Consider the following 15,626-nt stretch of genomic DNA (forward strand, 5'->3'; position numbering starts at 1 on the left):
AGCACGAATCCACACTTACAAAACTTCCAAAGGGTGGCACTAAAGAGCTGAAAAAGCACGTAGTACGTCACTACGTTTGTAATTGTTGGCCAACATTTGTGTGACCGTGTGTATGCAAGACAAGTTTGAGCCAACGCCCTTCGGACAAAATTCCACGTTTTTTTTTGTCGGAAAGTCCGATCGTGTGTACGAGGCATTACTCTAACCGAAATGAAAAAAAATAAAGTTTTGCCCATATTTCAATTTTATCTAACACCGGTCAAAAAAGAATATATGCAATTTTTTTTTTAGTTTTGTTACTTTTTTGTCTACAGATTGATAAAAAAAAAAAAAAAACATTTTTGTAAGATAACTGCACAAATAACATTTGCTTGTCCTTAAACAAAAAGCAATATAAGTGTTACTTTGTTATCTTAGTAAAGTTATTACCAAATAAACTAGTCCACAGCATAAATTTAAAACCTGCCCTGGTCTATAGGGGGCGTACAGAGGGAAGGGGGTTAACAAAGTTTCCATTCTGGGTTTTCTAGTGCTCATGGTTTTACAAGTGCACAACATTCCGAGGTTTAGATACATTTCATAATAACCCAACACTGCCAAAAAGTTTTCTTTTTTTTTTTTTTTTCTCCGCAGAGGGTTATTCAGTAACTTATTTAGAAATGTTATTACAGAATACAGACAAGTACTGGATGCATTTTGATTGGCTGCCATGAGCTCTTCGCTCGGCTTGTATGAAATGATTTGCTATCACTGATGGAAATGAATAGAAAGTCACTCACCTTATTGGCCGCCATTGGAGATGAAGGTAGGTCACCGCTTATCTCCCAACATGTAAATCTGATAAAACAGAATGCAGTAGTAAGACTTGTGAAGAGGAGGAGCTCAGATATACAGAAGACGGGATGGAGATGGCTGTACCAGTAATCAGATGATGGGAGAAGTGTGGTTGGCAACGTTTACTGGAGGGTGTGTGAGTTTTCAGAATTTCATAATTCTGGCCACGTATCATATAATTGGATGGGTTCCCAGACATCTTTAACCACTTCTGTACCGTTCCTATTCTGTCACTTCTCCATGACATGTAAAAATCATCATTTATTTGCTAGAAAATTACTCAGAATCCCCAAACATTATTGCTGGATGATGATGTCTCTTGCTGAATATGGGGGTGTCTCTTTGCTGGATATGGACCAGTAATGACCTCCTTCCTCCCCAAAAAATAAATTCCCTCCAGCAACAATAGATTCCTCAGCAACCAGCATCAAAAGACCGTCCAGTACACCCCAGCACCCCTTGCCATTCAGTTCAGGAGGTGCCGGAACTGTGTTCCCCCCCATGTTACTGCTGAAAAAAAAAAGCCCCGGGGACAACACTGCAAATATCGACTCTTTGCATTAACTTCAAGAAAAGCCCGGAGCGAGAACAAGGGGGTAGTGTAGGGTTGGCATGAGAGGGGAAACACTGGGGTAAGAAAATGACAGAGATGAAGGGATTGGTGGTGACATGGGGGGGGGGGGGGGTTTGGGGGTTTGGTTTGGGATCCCGCTGGCGCCGGAAAAGATGAAAGGTGTCATGGTTATGCAATAGAGTTCGTCTGCTTACCTGTCTCCATGTGTTAATTTCTAGAGACCAGCCTCACCTGACTGCTTTTATAATCCATCCTCTGGCATGGCTCCACCCTAGCTCCTATCAGAGAGCTCTATATTAACCTGTGCACTGCTAGCCAATCCTGCTGATCAACCTTTGTGTGTTAGCTTCCTGTTACCTGCCGTGTGCTCTTCTACTGTTTTCCGTTACCATCTTTGGAGTGTCCTGACTATCCCTGTTTGCCTGTGATCCTGACCTTTTGGCGTGTCCCCGACTATTCTTGTCTGCTTGTGGCCCCGACCTTGGCTTGTCCCTCACCATCCCTATCCTCCTGTTGCCTACTGTGGGTGTGAGCTGGGGGACCCTGGGGGTCGCGACCTGGAGCCAGTTGCAGCCAAGTCCATCCTCACCACTCGAGGCTCTGGTGAACACCTGCTGGCTCTTAGACTCCGCGCCCCAGGGAATCTTACGCTCTAACCCCGGTGGGATCCATCTTGTTGTTCTGGCGGCCCTGCCTTCCTGTCACCTTGACCCCTGTCCACAGCAGTCAGCTGTAGGGTCCACAACCTTGCGGTGCACTCCTAAGCCCTACGGTGTGCATCTGTCACCTGGGCTCTAGGTGACCTGACAGTTTGATCAGCCATAGATCTGGCTGACATGCCGCTTCCTGCAGTCGATCCTTTGCAGGGCATAGTTCTGAGACTTGAAACCCAGGAATCTAATCACACTCTCACTCAGGTGATGCGATTCGTTCAGGATCTGGCTTCCCGCTCCGAGCAGCTACAGGCTTCCTTGGGGACCCCAAACCTGCAGCCTCAAGTACAGTTTGCGACTGCACCTATCGCACCAGTCGCATCCATGCATTCATTAGTACTGCCAGCTCCGTCCCGTTTCTCTGGGGACTCCAAGGCCTGCAGGGGCTTCCTCAGCCAATGCACCATTCATTTTGAGCTCCAGCCTCAAAACTTTCTGTCTGATCGGGCAAAGGTAGCCTATAAAATTTCCCTCCTCTCCGGTGAAGCTTTAGCCTGGGCTGCTCCCCTGTGGGAGAAAAATGATCCAGTGGTTTCCAGCCTGTCCAACTTCTTGAAGCTCTTTCGTAATATCTTCGAGGAGCCAGCTCGGGTTTCTTCTGCGGCTAGTGCCCTTTTACGCCTTCACCAAGAATCTTGTTCAGTGGAACAATATGCACTTCAGTTCCGTATCCTTACAGCGGAATTGAGCTGGAACAATGAGGCCCTGGTCGCAACCTTTTTACATGGCCTCTCTAACCGAGTTAGGACGAATTAGCAGGAAGAGCTATCCCCGCCGGTCTGGACGATGTAATTTCCTTATGCAATCAGATTGACATTCGTTTCCAGGAGAAGTCCTTAGAAAAAAGACGCCAGCACTCCTTAGGTCAGTGATGGCGAACCTTGGCACCCCAGATGTTTTGGAACTACATTTCCCATGATGCTCATGCACTCTTCAGTGTAGTGGAGCATCATGGGAAATGTAGTTTCAAAACATCTGGGGTGCCAAGGTTCGCCATCACTGCCCTAGGTCCTAGTCAGCCTGAGATTTTTCCCCGTCGCCCTGTGCAGCATCCTCTGTCTGCTGAGGAACCCATGTAGCTGGGCCGGACCAGACTAACCCCCCGAAGAACGTGCTAGACGCAGAACTCTGGGCTTGTGTCTTTATTGTGGGGGCAAGGGTCATTTTCGTGTCTCCTGCTCGCTCCGTCCGGGAAACGCTCGGGTCTAATACATTTGGAAGGTGGAGTATTGGACCCAGAAACATCACCTTCTCATCTCCTTCTTCTGGTGTTCCTCCATATAGGTACTTCTCCCTAATCGGTCCTAGCATATCTGGACTCCGGGGCTGCCAGCAATTTTATGGACTGGAGAACTGCTTCTTCTATGAAGCTTACCCTTTCTCCCCTCGCTACTCCACTGGTAGTCTTGGCAATTGATGGCACTGTGCTCCCAGGGGGCCCTATCCGTTTCCAGACGCTACCTATTAGGATGTCGGTAGGGATACTCCCCAGGAGTGGATCTCCTTCCTCATCCTACCCAAGGCCTCTACCCTCATTGTATTGGGCCTTCCTTGGCTACAGCTCCACTCGCCACATGTGGACTGGGTCTCTGGGCAGATCCTGGCTTGGGGTCCTTCGTGTTTCTCATCCTGTCTTCCCAAGGTGACCCCCAAGAGGAAACTTCCCATTGCTACCACATCTGTATCGTCCGATCTTCCCGCGGCATACAGCGATTTCCGGGATGTGTTCTGCAAGAAGTCTGCTGAGGTGCTTCCTCCCCACAGATCTTTTGACTATGCTATTGATCTTGTCCCTGGAGCAACCCTGCCCAGGGGTCGTACCTACCCTTTGTCCATTCCAGAGACCCAGGCCATGTCTGAGTATGTCGCCGAGAATCTGGAGAGAGGTTTCATCCGGAAATCCTCATCGCCTGCAGGAGCAGGGTTCTTTTTCGTTGCCAAAAAGGATGGTACCCTCAGACCCTGCATCGACTATAGAGGTTTAAACGCTGTGACTATTAAAAACCGTTACCCCATACCTCTAATATCTGAGCTATTTGACAGGTTGAAGGGGGCTTCCATTTTCACTAAGTTGGATCTCAGAGGTGCATACAATCTCATTCGAATACGGGAAGGTGACGAATGGAAGACCGCGTTTAACACTAGGGACGGGCATTACGAATACCTGGTTATGCCTTTTGGTTTGTGTAATGCTCCAGCTGTGTTCCAGAACTTTGTCAATGAAATATTCAGGGATCTACTGTACCAGTTTGTTGTCATCTATCTGGATGATATTCTCATCTTTTCCGAAAATCTGCCTGCTCACAGAAACCATGTACGCACCGTACTTCAGCGCCTTAGAGAGAACAATCTCTATGCCAAGATGGAGAAATGTTCCTTTGAATGTTCCGAGGTCCTGTTTCTGGGATGTTTTGTTTCTAGTGCGGGTCTTCGCATGGATCCCGGACAGGTCTCATCCATTACCAACTGGCCCCTTCCCGCTAGCCTCAAGGCCACACAGCGCTTTCTTGGCTTCACAATTATTATAGGCAGTTCATAAAGAATTACTCTTCCATTGCTGCGCCTATTATCGCTTTGACCAAGAAGGGTGCGAATGCCAAAGACTGGCCTTCCGAGGCTGTCTCTGCGTTTCATGATCTGAAACCGGCCTTTGTCTCTGGACCCCTCTTGAGGAGACCAAATCCTGAGGACCCATTTTTTATTGAAGTGGATGCTTCTTCGATGGGGGTGGGAGCTGTGCTTCTTCAGGACTTTGAGAAGAAACGTCAACCATGTGCGTTCTTCTCCAAAAAAAATTCTCAGGCAGAGAGAAATTATGCCATTGGTGATTGGGAACTTCTCGCAATTAAATTGGCGTTGGAGGAGTGGCGTCATCTCCTGGAAGGTTCCCCTCACTCCATAACGATCTTTACTGATCATAAGAATCTACAGTACCTACAGAATGCTAAAGGTCTGAACCCCAGACAGGCCAGGTGGAGTCTCTTCTTTTCTCGTTTTAAATTCACGATTACGTACAAACCTGGTTCCTGCAACGGTCGAGCTGATGCGCTCTCTAGGTCATTTGACACTTTGGACGAGGAGTCCAACCCTGATCCTGAGCCGATCATTCCTACCTCATGCATTGTTGCCCATTCTACCACCCTGGAATCAAAAATTCCTCCTGGTAAGACCTTTGTTCCCACGGAGTTAAGAACTAAGATCCTTTGTTGGGGACATGATTCCAAGGTGGCAGGTCATGCTGGGTTCCTCCGATCCTTCCTGCTCATCAGTCGTCACTACTGGTGGCCTAATCTCTGCTTGGATGTTAAAGACTATGTTAAGGCTTGTCACGTCTGTGCTCAGTCTAAATCTTCCACTCAAGCCCCTGCTGGTCTTCTCATACCCTTTCCCATTCCTAAGGAGCCCTGGTCTCATATCGCTAATGGATTTTATCACTGATCTTCCACTGTCGGAGAATAATACGGACATTTGGGTAGTAATCGATCGGTTCTCCAAGATGGCTCATTTTGTTCCTCTTCCTGGTCTCTCTTCTGCCCCTGCCTTGGTTCCCATTTTTGTACGAGAGATTTTCCGCCTTCATGGTGTTCCTTCTCATGTCGTTTCAGACAGGGGTGTGCAGTTTACTTCTCGTTTTTGGAGAGCCTTTTGCAAATCCCTCAACATTACCTTGGATTTTACCTCTTCTTATCATCCCCAATCCAATGGCCAGACTGAGAGAGTTAATCAGGAGTTGGAGGTCTTTCTCCGTACTGGTCTTTGCCCATCATGATGATTTGGCATCACTATTACCGTGGGCTGAGTTCTCCCACAATAATCATGTTAATGTCAGTTCTCAGAAAACACCCTTTGTCACTGTTTATGGAAGACATCCTCAGCTTCCTCTTCCTATGACTTGTTCTTTTGACATTCCAGCTTTGGCTACTGTTCAGGAATCATTCAATTCCATGTGGGCTGACATTCATGATTCCCTCCAGAAAGCTGCCAACAAATTCAAGAGTTTTGCTGATCGTCGCAGGCGTAAGCCACCTTCTCCTTAGCCAGGAGACAAAGTCTGGCTCTCCACCAGGAACATCAAACTCCAGGTTCCTTCTCTCAAATTTGCCCCAAGATTCATTGGTCCATACACCATAATTTCTAAACTGAATCCGGTTTGTTTCAAGCTCCAGATTCCCAAAAGCCTCAAAATCTCTAACTCCTTCCATGTTGCCCTTCTGAAGCCTTTAGTCCTCAATAAGTTCTCTCGTCCTCTCTCTACCGTAGCACCGGTCTCTGAGGATGATCAGGAGTATGAGGTTAGCCAAATTTTGGATTCCCGACTCTGTAGAGGCATTCTCCAGTACCTCGTGCACTGGAAAGGTTTTGGTCCTGAGGAGAGGTCGTGGATTTCGGCTTCCGAGGTCTTTGCACCTCGTCTGTTGAGGGAGTTTAATTTGAAGTTCCCCTCTAACCCTGGTCCCAGGCGGGGAAGGGGGAGGCCTCGTAAGAGGGGGGGTACTGTCATGGTTATGCAATAGAGTTCGTCTGCTTACCTGTCTCCATGTGTTCATTTCTAGAGACCAGCCGACCCTCACCTGACTGCTTTTATAATCCATCCTCTGGCATGGCTCCACCCTAGTTCCTATCAGAGAGCTCTATATTAACCTGTGCACTGCAAGCCAATCCTGCTGATCAACCTTTGTGTGTTAGCTTCCGTGTGCTCTTCTACTGTTTTCCGTTACTGACTTTGGCATGTCCTTGACTATCCCTGTTTGCCTGTGATCCTGACCTTTTGGCGTGTCCCCGACTATTCCTGTCTGCTTGTGGCCCCGACCTTGGCTTTGTCCCTCACCATCCCTATCCTCCTGTTGCCTACTGTGGGTGTGAGCTGGGGGACCCTGGGGGTCGCGACCTGGAGCCAGTTGCAGCCAAGTCTATCCTCACCACTCGAGGCTTTGGTGAACACCTGCTGGCTCTTAGACTCCGCGCCCCAGGGAACGCTCTAACCCCGGTGGGATCCATCTTGGTGTTCTGGTGGCCCTGCCTTCCTATCACCTTGGCTCCCGTTCGCAGCAGTCAGCCGTAGAGTCCACAACCTTGCGGTGCACTCCTAATCCCTGTCACCTGGGCTCTAGGTGACCTGACAGTACTATTGCTGACCTCCTTTTTTTTTTAATGGTTTTTATTACATCACAATCAATATAATGAGGGCAGAAACATCAAACTGGACACCGCATTCCAAATACATGGAAACAAAGTAAAGGACAGCGGGGTGGACAAACCCCCGGGACTTTTAAGGTGTCATGAACAAAGTAGATAGATATTGGACAATATCGATAAAAAAAAGTTTTTTATTACAAAAAATAATAATAATATACAATAGATTCAAATTATCCACGTCAAATTTTGTACACGACAAAATATATGATTGAAGCGAATAATACCACTCAAAATATACCACTCAACATGTTTCGCTCATCTGAGCTTCCTCAGGAGTTTAGGTACATTGTAAGGTGGGCTAGAGACAATAGAAAGATATGGATAAGACTTCATAACAGATAAAAAAAAAGATACAATCATATATACGTTAGACATGTGCAGAGTAAAATATTTCGTTTCGGACGTTACGTTACGTCCGAAAAATGTATTTATTTAGTTACTCCCGAAATTCGTTTTTATTTAATTTGTTTTTTGTTCAAAAATTGCATTTGTCTGAAAAATCCACATGAATTACGGTCAAATCTGAAGGCTTATGGTGTCTGTCGAATGTATAAAGAAGATTCGACGGAGCTAGTATATAGCATACTTCGTGTGAACTTTAGAACCCTATTAAAGTCTATGGGACTCCAACGTTCAAAATTTAAAGTGCTAATTTTAAAGGCTAATTTGCAAGTTACTGTCCTAAAAAGTGTTTGGGGACCCGGGTCCTGCCCCAGGGGACATGTATCAATGCAAAAAAAAGTTTTAAAAATGGCCGTTTTTTCGGGAGCAGTGATTTTAATAATGAATAAAGTGAAACAATAAAAGTGTAATATTCCTTTAAATTTCATAGGGGGGGTGTCTATAGTATGCCCGTGAAGGGGTGCCCTCTGATGTAACAGAAACCTGCCTGTGTTACATCAGAGGGGTGCGGGGTCACCCATACGTCACGGGGAAGCCCGGGTTTCCCCTTGCGTCAGAGGGGGGCGGGGTCAGGTGATGGGTGGCCCCGCCCTCCACATATAACAAACATAAGGCCGCCGAAATCCCCTCAGTGTCTCCTCAGTGGAGACAGAAGATGGATGGATTTGCTGTGCTGGCTGAGATCAGCGTCGCTGGAACCCGGAGAGATGATCGTCCGTCGCTGAATAGCAAGAGTGGATTACCACCGCTGGAATCTTTTTTTTATTTTTTTTTATTTTTAATAAAGGAATTTTTCAAAAGTGTTTTTGTCTTATTTAACTATTTTTTACACTTTCTTTGTGAAATGGTAGGGGTACTTTTGTACCCCCTTACCATTTCAAACGGGGGGGGCGGGATCTGGGGGTCCCCTTGTTAAAGGGGGCTCCCAGATTCTGATAAGCCCCCCGCCCGCAGACCCTCACAACCACCAGCCAAGGTTGTGAGGATGAGGCCCTTGTCCTCATCAACATGGGGACAAGGTGCTTTGAGGGGTCACAGACCCCCAAAGCATCCTCCCAATGTTGAGGGCATGTGGCCTGGTACGGTTCAGGAGGGAGGGGGGGCCGCTCTCTCGCCCCCCCCCCTCTTTTCCTGCGGCCTGCCAGGTTGCGTGCTCGGATAAAGGGTCTGGTATGGATTTTTAGGGGGACCCCCACGTCAATTTTTTTTTATTTGATGTGGGGTTCCCCTTAATATCCATACCAGACCTGAAGGGTCTGGTATGGATATTTAGGGGGAACCCCACATCAATTTTTTTTTTAATTTGACGCAGGGTTCCCCTTAATATCCATACCAGACCTGAAGGGCCTGGTAATTGAATTTGGGGGACCCCCACGCTTTTTTATTTATTTATTTATTTTTTTTTTTTATCAATGACTTTCAATGAGTTTTCTCTGTATTACGGGAGCCGACAATTCATAATAGCTGCGAGTGATTTTAAAGGACTTTTTTTCCAAAATAAATGACACTTTGTGCAGGGACAATTCTAAGCACCAGAAACATGAGCCCCTTCACAGGCATACTATAGACACCCCCCCCCCCCTACGAAATTTAAAGGAATATTACACTTTTATTGTTTCACTTTAATCATTATTAAAATCACTGCTCCCTAAAAAACGACTGTTTTTAAAACTTTTTTTTTGCATTGATCCATGTCCCCTGGGGCAGGACCCGGGTCCCCAAACACTTTTTAGGACAGTAACTTGCAGAATCTTTTCTCTATATAATCTTGGACTAATAGAGGTAAGGTTAGGCACATTCGACCACAGGTTCTATAGACAGCTTGTTATTGTCAGGGTCATGTCGAATCTCCTATTCTATATCGATCTGTTGTAGCAATGAAAACGAAAATAAAGCATTTATTTATGTCGGATCTTTCGTTTTCCGAATTCTGTGCTTTCGTTATCGTTTGTCAAAATGAAAACGAAAATAGCTGAAATTCGGACGAAAATGCATTCGGACGAAAACGAATGCACATGTCTAATACACGTGCATTTATTATAGACTAGACAGGCATAGCAAAGACATATTACACAATAGGTGTGAAAGTCCATGTAAAGCCGCGTACACACGGGCAGACTGTGTGGCCAACTTAGTCCGCCGAAACACATTTCAGCGGACAGTCCGCTCATGTGTGGGCTTCAGCGGACTTTTTCAGCGTGCAGTCTGGCGGACTAAGTATTTAGGAATTTCCGTAATACTGTCCGTCGGACTCGCATTTCAGCGGACAATCCGCCCGTGTGTATGCCAGTCCGCCGTACTTTTTAAATGAGCGGACTTTTCCCGCCCGGAGAAAAGTCCGCTCATTTCGAGCGGGTATCCAGGTAGGCGGGGCCCGCGAAGGAGACGTCGCTGGCCCCGCCGCCTGGTATGGACTTAAAGGGGAGCCCCAATGCCGAAAAAAATCGGCGTGGGGTACCCCCCAAGTCCACAACAGACCCTTGTCCGAGCGAGCGCCCCCCCTCCTGAGCCGTACCAGGCCGCGTGCCCTCAACATGGGGGGTGCCTTGGGGAAGGGGGGCCGCATGGCCCCCCCCACCCCAAAGCACCTTGTCCCCATGTTGATGAGGACAAGGGCCTCTTCCCGACAACCCTGGCTGTTGGTTGTCGGGGTCTGCGGGCGGGGGGCTTATCGGAATCCGGGAGCCCCCTTTAATAAGGGGGCCCCCAGATACCGGCCCCCCACCCTATGTGAATGAGTATGGGGTACAATGTACCCCTACCCATTCACCTGTAAAATAAAAGTACAAAAAAAACACAACACACGAGATAAAATACTTTATTGCACAGCTCCGGGGGTCTTCCGTCTTCGGGGGTCTTCTCGCCGGACTCCTCCGCTATCTTCTTGTAGCTCTTTTGCTAGCGGAGGAGTCCGGCTTTCTTCCTCGCCGCCGGCCTCTTCTCCCGACTTCGGGGGTCTTGTCCCCGACAACCAACGGCCAGGGTTGTCGGGAAGAGGCCCTTGTCCTCATCAACCTGGGGACAAGGTGCTTTGGGGTGGGGGGGGCCGCGCGGCCCCCCCTTCCCCAAGGCACCCCCCCATGTTGAGGGCACGCGGCCTGGTACGGTTTAGGAGGGGGGGCGCTCGCTCGCCCCCCTTTCCTGGCCGGACAAGGGTCTGTTGTGGACTTGGGGGGGACCCCCACGCCGTTTTTTTTCGTCGTTGGGGTTCCCCTTTAAGTCCATACCAGGCGGCGGGGTCAGCGGCGTCTCCTTCGCGGGCCCCGCCTACCTGGAGACGCGCTCGAAATGAGCGGACTTTCCTCCGCGTGTGTGGGCGAGTCCGTTCATTTCAAAAGTAGGGCGGATAGTATGGCGGACTTAGTACGCCATATTAGTCCGCTCAAAAAGTGGTGTGTGTGGTCAAGTCCGTTCATTCGAAAGTATGACGGACTGTCCGTCGGATTGTCTGACGGACTAAGTTGGCCAGACAGTCCGCCCGTGTGTACGCGGCTTAAGATCTTACCAACGTTGCCAAGAAATTACTAATTTGGATTTTTAATCACAATAGTAGTAATAAGATCAACAGGATCGAAAAAGGCATCAATAAAGTTTTTCACCCCCGATTAATTATTTTGTTGTGTACAAAATTTGATGTGGATCATTTTAATCTATTGTATATTATTATTTTTTGGAATAAAAACCTTTTTTTATGGCTATTGTCCAGTATCTATCTACTTTATTTATGACACCTTAAAAGTATTTATTACAGGTTTAAGTCAACATACAGATGTTTATGTTTCATTAATCGTCATGTAATAGTTACAACAGGGATGCGTAATCCTATAGGATCAATTTTCTTGATCCATTAAACCTTACTAAAAACATATTAATCACGAATATATAACAAAGTTGAGGAGACTTTATCGTCCCCTAACACCATCCTATCAGAAGTTTGCCATTTGGCATTACAGAACTGAGAACAAGTAAATAAAATAAAAAAGGGGGAGGAGAAAAGAGACGGAAAGGGGAAGGAGGGGGGGGGGGGAGAATACGTTTGAAATGGGGAGGAGGTTATAAAAGAGTAGGGTTGCGTAAGTCTCTTCACTCCGGGTATTTCCCCACAAACCAGCCACTCTCTCAAGGAGCCTGGAGATAAGAGATCCAAGGGTTCCAACCTTGAGAAGTTTGCCTATCTTGTCGAAAACTAGTCAGTTTTTCATGGATCATGATCCATGATATTTTTTGTGTTTCACCAGGACAATATTGATTATGGGTGGTTTCCATGCATGTGCAATGATTATTTTATCTGCTAAAAGAATGAAGAATATAAAAGAGTACGCTGATGTCTAGGGATCTCCTCCGGGAGATCGCTAAACAACCCCGTTTTGGCTTTTCTGGGTATATTTTGCCCAGTCACCGTGTAAATTAAGTTAAATACTCTGATCCAGAACTGTCGGATCTTCGGGCAAGACCACCAGACATGATACATATCACCTTTCTGTCCACATCCCCGAAAACATAGGGTTAAGGTGCTGACCTCCTTTTAATGCCGCGTACACACGATCGGACTTTCCGGCAGACTTGGTCCGGCTGACCGTAATCCGTCGGACAATTCGACCGCGTGTGGGCTCCAGTGGACTTTTTTTTCCCCCAAAAGACCGACTGACCTAGAAATAGAACATGTTTCAAATCTGTCCGATGGACTAAAACAGTTCGTCTGTGTGCTGGGCAAGGGAAGATATTGGCTACTGGCTATTGAACTTCCTTGTTTAGTCCCGTTTACGTCATCACGTTCAAAACGAACAGGCTTTTCGACTGACTTATGCCCTGTACTGTATCGGAAATTCCGATGGAAAAAGTCAGATCGGATCTTGTTGTCAAAAAATCCGATCACAAAGTTTGAGAGCAGGATCTAAAATTTTCCGACAACAAGGTCCGATCGCATACATTCCGATCGCGTGCAGACAATTCCGATGGACAAAGTGCCATGCGTGTTCAGAATAAACGAAGAGACGAAAGCTATTGGCTACTGGCATGATTATAGTCCCCGACGTACGTGTACGACGTCACCTCATTCAGAAGGATCGGATTTTCCGACAACTTTGTGGGCACCATGTGTATACAAAGACAAGTTTCGGACAAAATCAGTCGGAAAAAAAATCAGACGGATTTTGTGGTCGGAATGTCCGACCTCGGGTACGGGGCATTAGTCCGATCGTGTGTGGCCAAGTCCGTTTTGTTTGGAAAGTTCCGCTGCAAAGTCCGTCGGAAATACTGTCGGACCTAGTCCGTTGAAAAGTCCGACCGCGTGTACACGGCATAAGAATGACTTAATGAATGTCTATAAAATATTTTAGCCCACATTGTATTTATTTTTCAATGAATTGTGTTTCTTGTATTTCAAGTATTCGACATACAATCAGATCATTCGAATTTTTACGAAAAAGCACATAAACTAACAAGAAAAATAAACCAATGAGCAAATGCTTAAACTAGCGAAGAGAAAAGAGAAAGAATGTTTCATCAATAAGAGAGCGTCTAAATATCAAGGGTGCCGGTGGTGGTTATGGGGCCACCATTACAGAAGAGCGGTACATAACGATTGGTGGAGCACGGCCGGCCACTGTGCACAAGAAGATTGACTTTTGAGCCCTCGTTGTATTTTATCCAAGTTGCCGGCATTTTCATTAGTCCTCGCCTCTTATGTCTGTGACATCCCCCTCATGTTACTCCTCTTTACACATTCTTTTATTTGTTTTCTTATGTCGTCCTTACTGCTCTCCACATTTTTCTTAGCGATGCCTAGCAGTTCTTCCATCATATATTCAGAATAGGAACAAACACATGTGTTATACTTCTTAGATAAGTTCTTTATTTTTTTGGCATCTGAAAGAAACACGACATGTATCAGATTGTAGAATTAAAATATAGCAATGACTGAATTATCAGTGAGATTTTTTTACTATAAAACGACTTCTCCCGTATCTTACAAACATGTCCGCATGTAGAGTCTGACCACCTTATGTTTGTTTTGGAACATTTATACACACGGTTGGCAATTTCCAACAGAAAAAGTCAGATGGAATCTTTTCATTGTATATTCCGACCGTGTGTGTACGCCCCCTTTTTCCATCGAAAATTCAAACGGACTTAGATAGAGACCATGTTTTACATTTTTTCTAACGTCTCGTCTGTATGCTGTTTCCGACGCACCCAAAAATCACGCATGCTCGGAAGCAAGTACGAGACGGAAGCGCTCGGTCTGGTGAAACTAGCGTTCGTGATGGAAATAGCACCTTCGTCACGATTAAATTTTTTAAATAGTTTAACCAGTTGAGACCCGCGCTATAGCCGAATGACGGCTACAGCGCGGATCTCCTTTGCCGGGACTACGTCTATTGACGTCGTCACGTGCACGAGCGGCCTGCGCGCCCCCTGAGGGGTGCGCACAGCGCGCTCTGTGATCGGCGAGTCTATGAGACTCGCCTGATCACTGATCCGAGCAAGGGGTTGATCCCGACCCCTTATCACGTGATCAGCTGTCAGCCAATGACAGCTGATCATGTGATATAACGGAGCCGGTAATCGGCTATTATTCCTCCTCGCGCTGACAGCGCGAGGAGAAAAAAAAAGAGCCGATCACTGACGGCCGTGATCGGGACATCAGTCCCGATCACGGCCAGCCCTGCCAGTGCCCACCTGCCCCCTGCCAGTGCCCACCTGCCCCCTGCTTTGCCACATCAATAAAAAATGTGTCCCCCCTGTCAGTGCCATCCAGCAGTGCCCATAGTGCCACCCAGCAGTGCCCACAGTGCCACCCAGCAGTGCCCACAATCTGCCTCAACAAAGGTGCTTCACCCCAGTGCCACATATCCGTGCCCAGCAGTGCCGCCCATCAGTGCTCATCAGTGCCCAGCAGTGCCGCCCATCAGTGCCCAACAGTGCCACCTATCAGAGCCACCTATCAGTGCCACCTATCAGTGCCCATCAGTCCCATCTATCAGTGGTACCTATCAGTGCCCCTTAGTGCCACCCATCCGTGCCACCCATCTGTGCCACCCATCCATGCCATCTTATCTGTGCCCATCAGTGCCGCCTTATCTGTGCCCATCGGTGCCGCCTTATCTGTGCCTATTAGTGCCGCCTTAACTATGCCTATCAGTGCCCACCAGTGCAGCCTATCAGTGCCCATTAATGCAGCCTATCAGTGCCCACCAATGCAGTCTATCAGTGCCGCCTCATCAGCGCACTTCAATGAAGGAGAAAAATTACCTGTTTGCAAAATTTTATAACAAACTATTAAACATGATTTTTTTTTTATTTATTTTTTTTTTGCATCTTTTTTTGTTTGTTTAGCAAAAAATAAAACTCAGAGCTGTAATTAAATACCACCAAAAGAAAGCTCTATTTGTGGGAAAAAAATGATAAAAATTTCATTTGTGTACAGTGTTGTATGCCCGCGTAATTGTCATTCAAAGTGCATCAGCGCTGAAAGCTGAAAATTGGTCTGGGACTGAGGGGGGTTTAAGTGCCCAGTAAGCAAGTGGTTAATGTGGCGCATTCTCTTCTTCTTTATAATGCTAGAAGAATGAAGATATTTTGCTGCTGATATTCACACAGAGTTCTCACAAATGTATTTCTTTATTATTTTTCTTAATCTAATGAATAATCTTTTTTTTTTTTTTAAAGCCAGGGCTCCTTAATAATGTTTAGAATTATTTTTTATAGTCATCTTTTTTATTTTTTTATTTCATCAAGATCTCCTCCTTTTTTTTTTTTTGATTATTGAAAAATTATTTGCGAGTGATCTCCAGATCTAAGCCCTTGTACACACGGGTCGGACATTCCGACAACAAAATCCGTCGGATTTTGTCCGACGGATTTTGTCCGAAACTTGTGTTGCATACACACGGTTGGACAAAGTT

At 46.6% G+C, this 15,626-nt stretch overlaps 1 protein-coding gene and 1 long non-coding RNA gene across 2 annotated transcripts in view; both read right to left on the minus strand.

The window, feature by feature from the left end:
• Nucleotides 1-778: 778 nt before the first annotated feature.
• Nucleotides 779-949, minus strand: LOC143957692 (uncharacterized). Its single transcript, XR_013270070.1, has 2 exons — nt 919-949; nt 779-837 (listed from the first exon to the last, which is right to left on the minus strand). It is a non-coding gene; the product is annotated as an uncharacterized LOC143957692 (long non-coding RNA).
• Nucleotides 950-13,120: 12,171 nt separating this feature from the next.
• The window catches only part of LOC143957710 (cytosolic phospholipase A2 gamma-like), a 136,713-nt gene continuing 134,207 nt past the window's right edge, over nt 13,121-15,626 (minus strand). Inside the window, exon 17 of the mRNA XM_077467405.1 lies at nt 13,121-13,587. Within this exon, the coding sequence (XP_077323531.1) occupies nt 13,403-13,587 (185 nt within the window). The 3' untranslated portion in view covers nt 13,121-13,402. The remainder of the gene's footprint in view (nt 13,588-15,626) is intronic.

The sequence above is a fragment of the Lithobates pipiens genome, unplaced genomic scaffold (genome assembly GCF_037356315.1).
Source record: "Lithobates pipiens isolate NorthernLeopardFrog02 unplaced genomic scaffold, aLitPip1_a1.2 Scaffold_55, whole genome shotgun sequence".
NCBI lineage: Eukaryota > Metazoa > Chordata > Amphibia > Anura > Ranidae > Lithobates > Lithobates pipiens.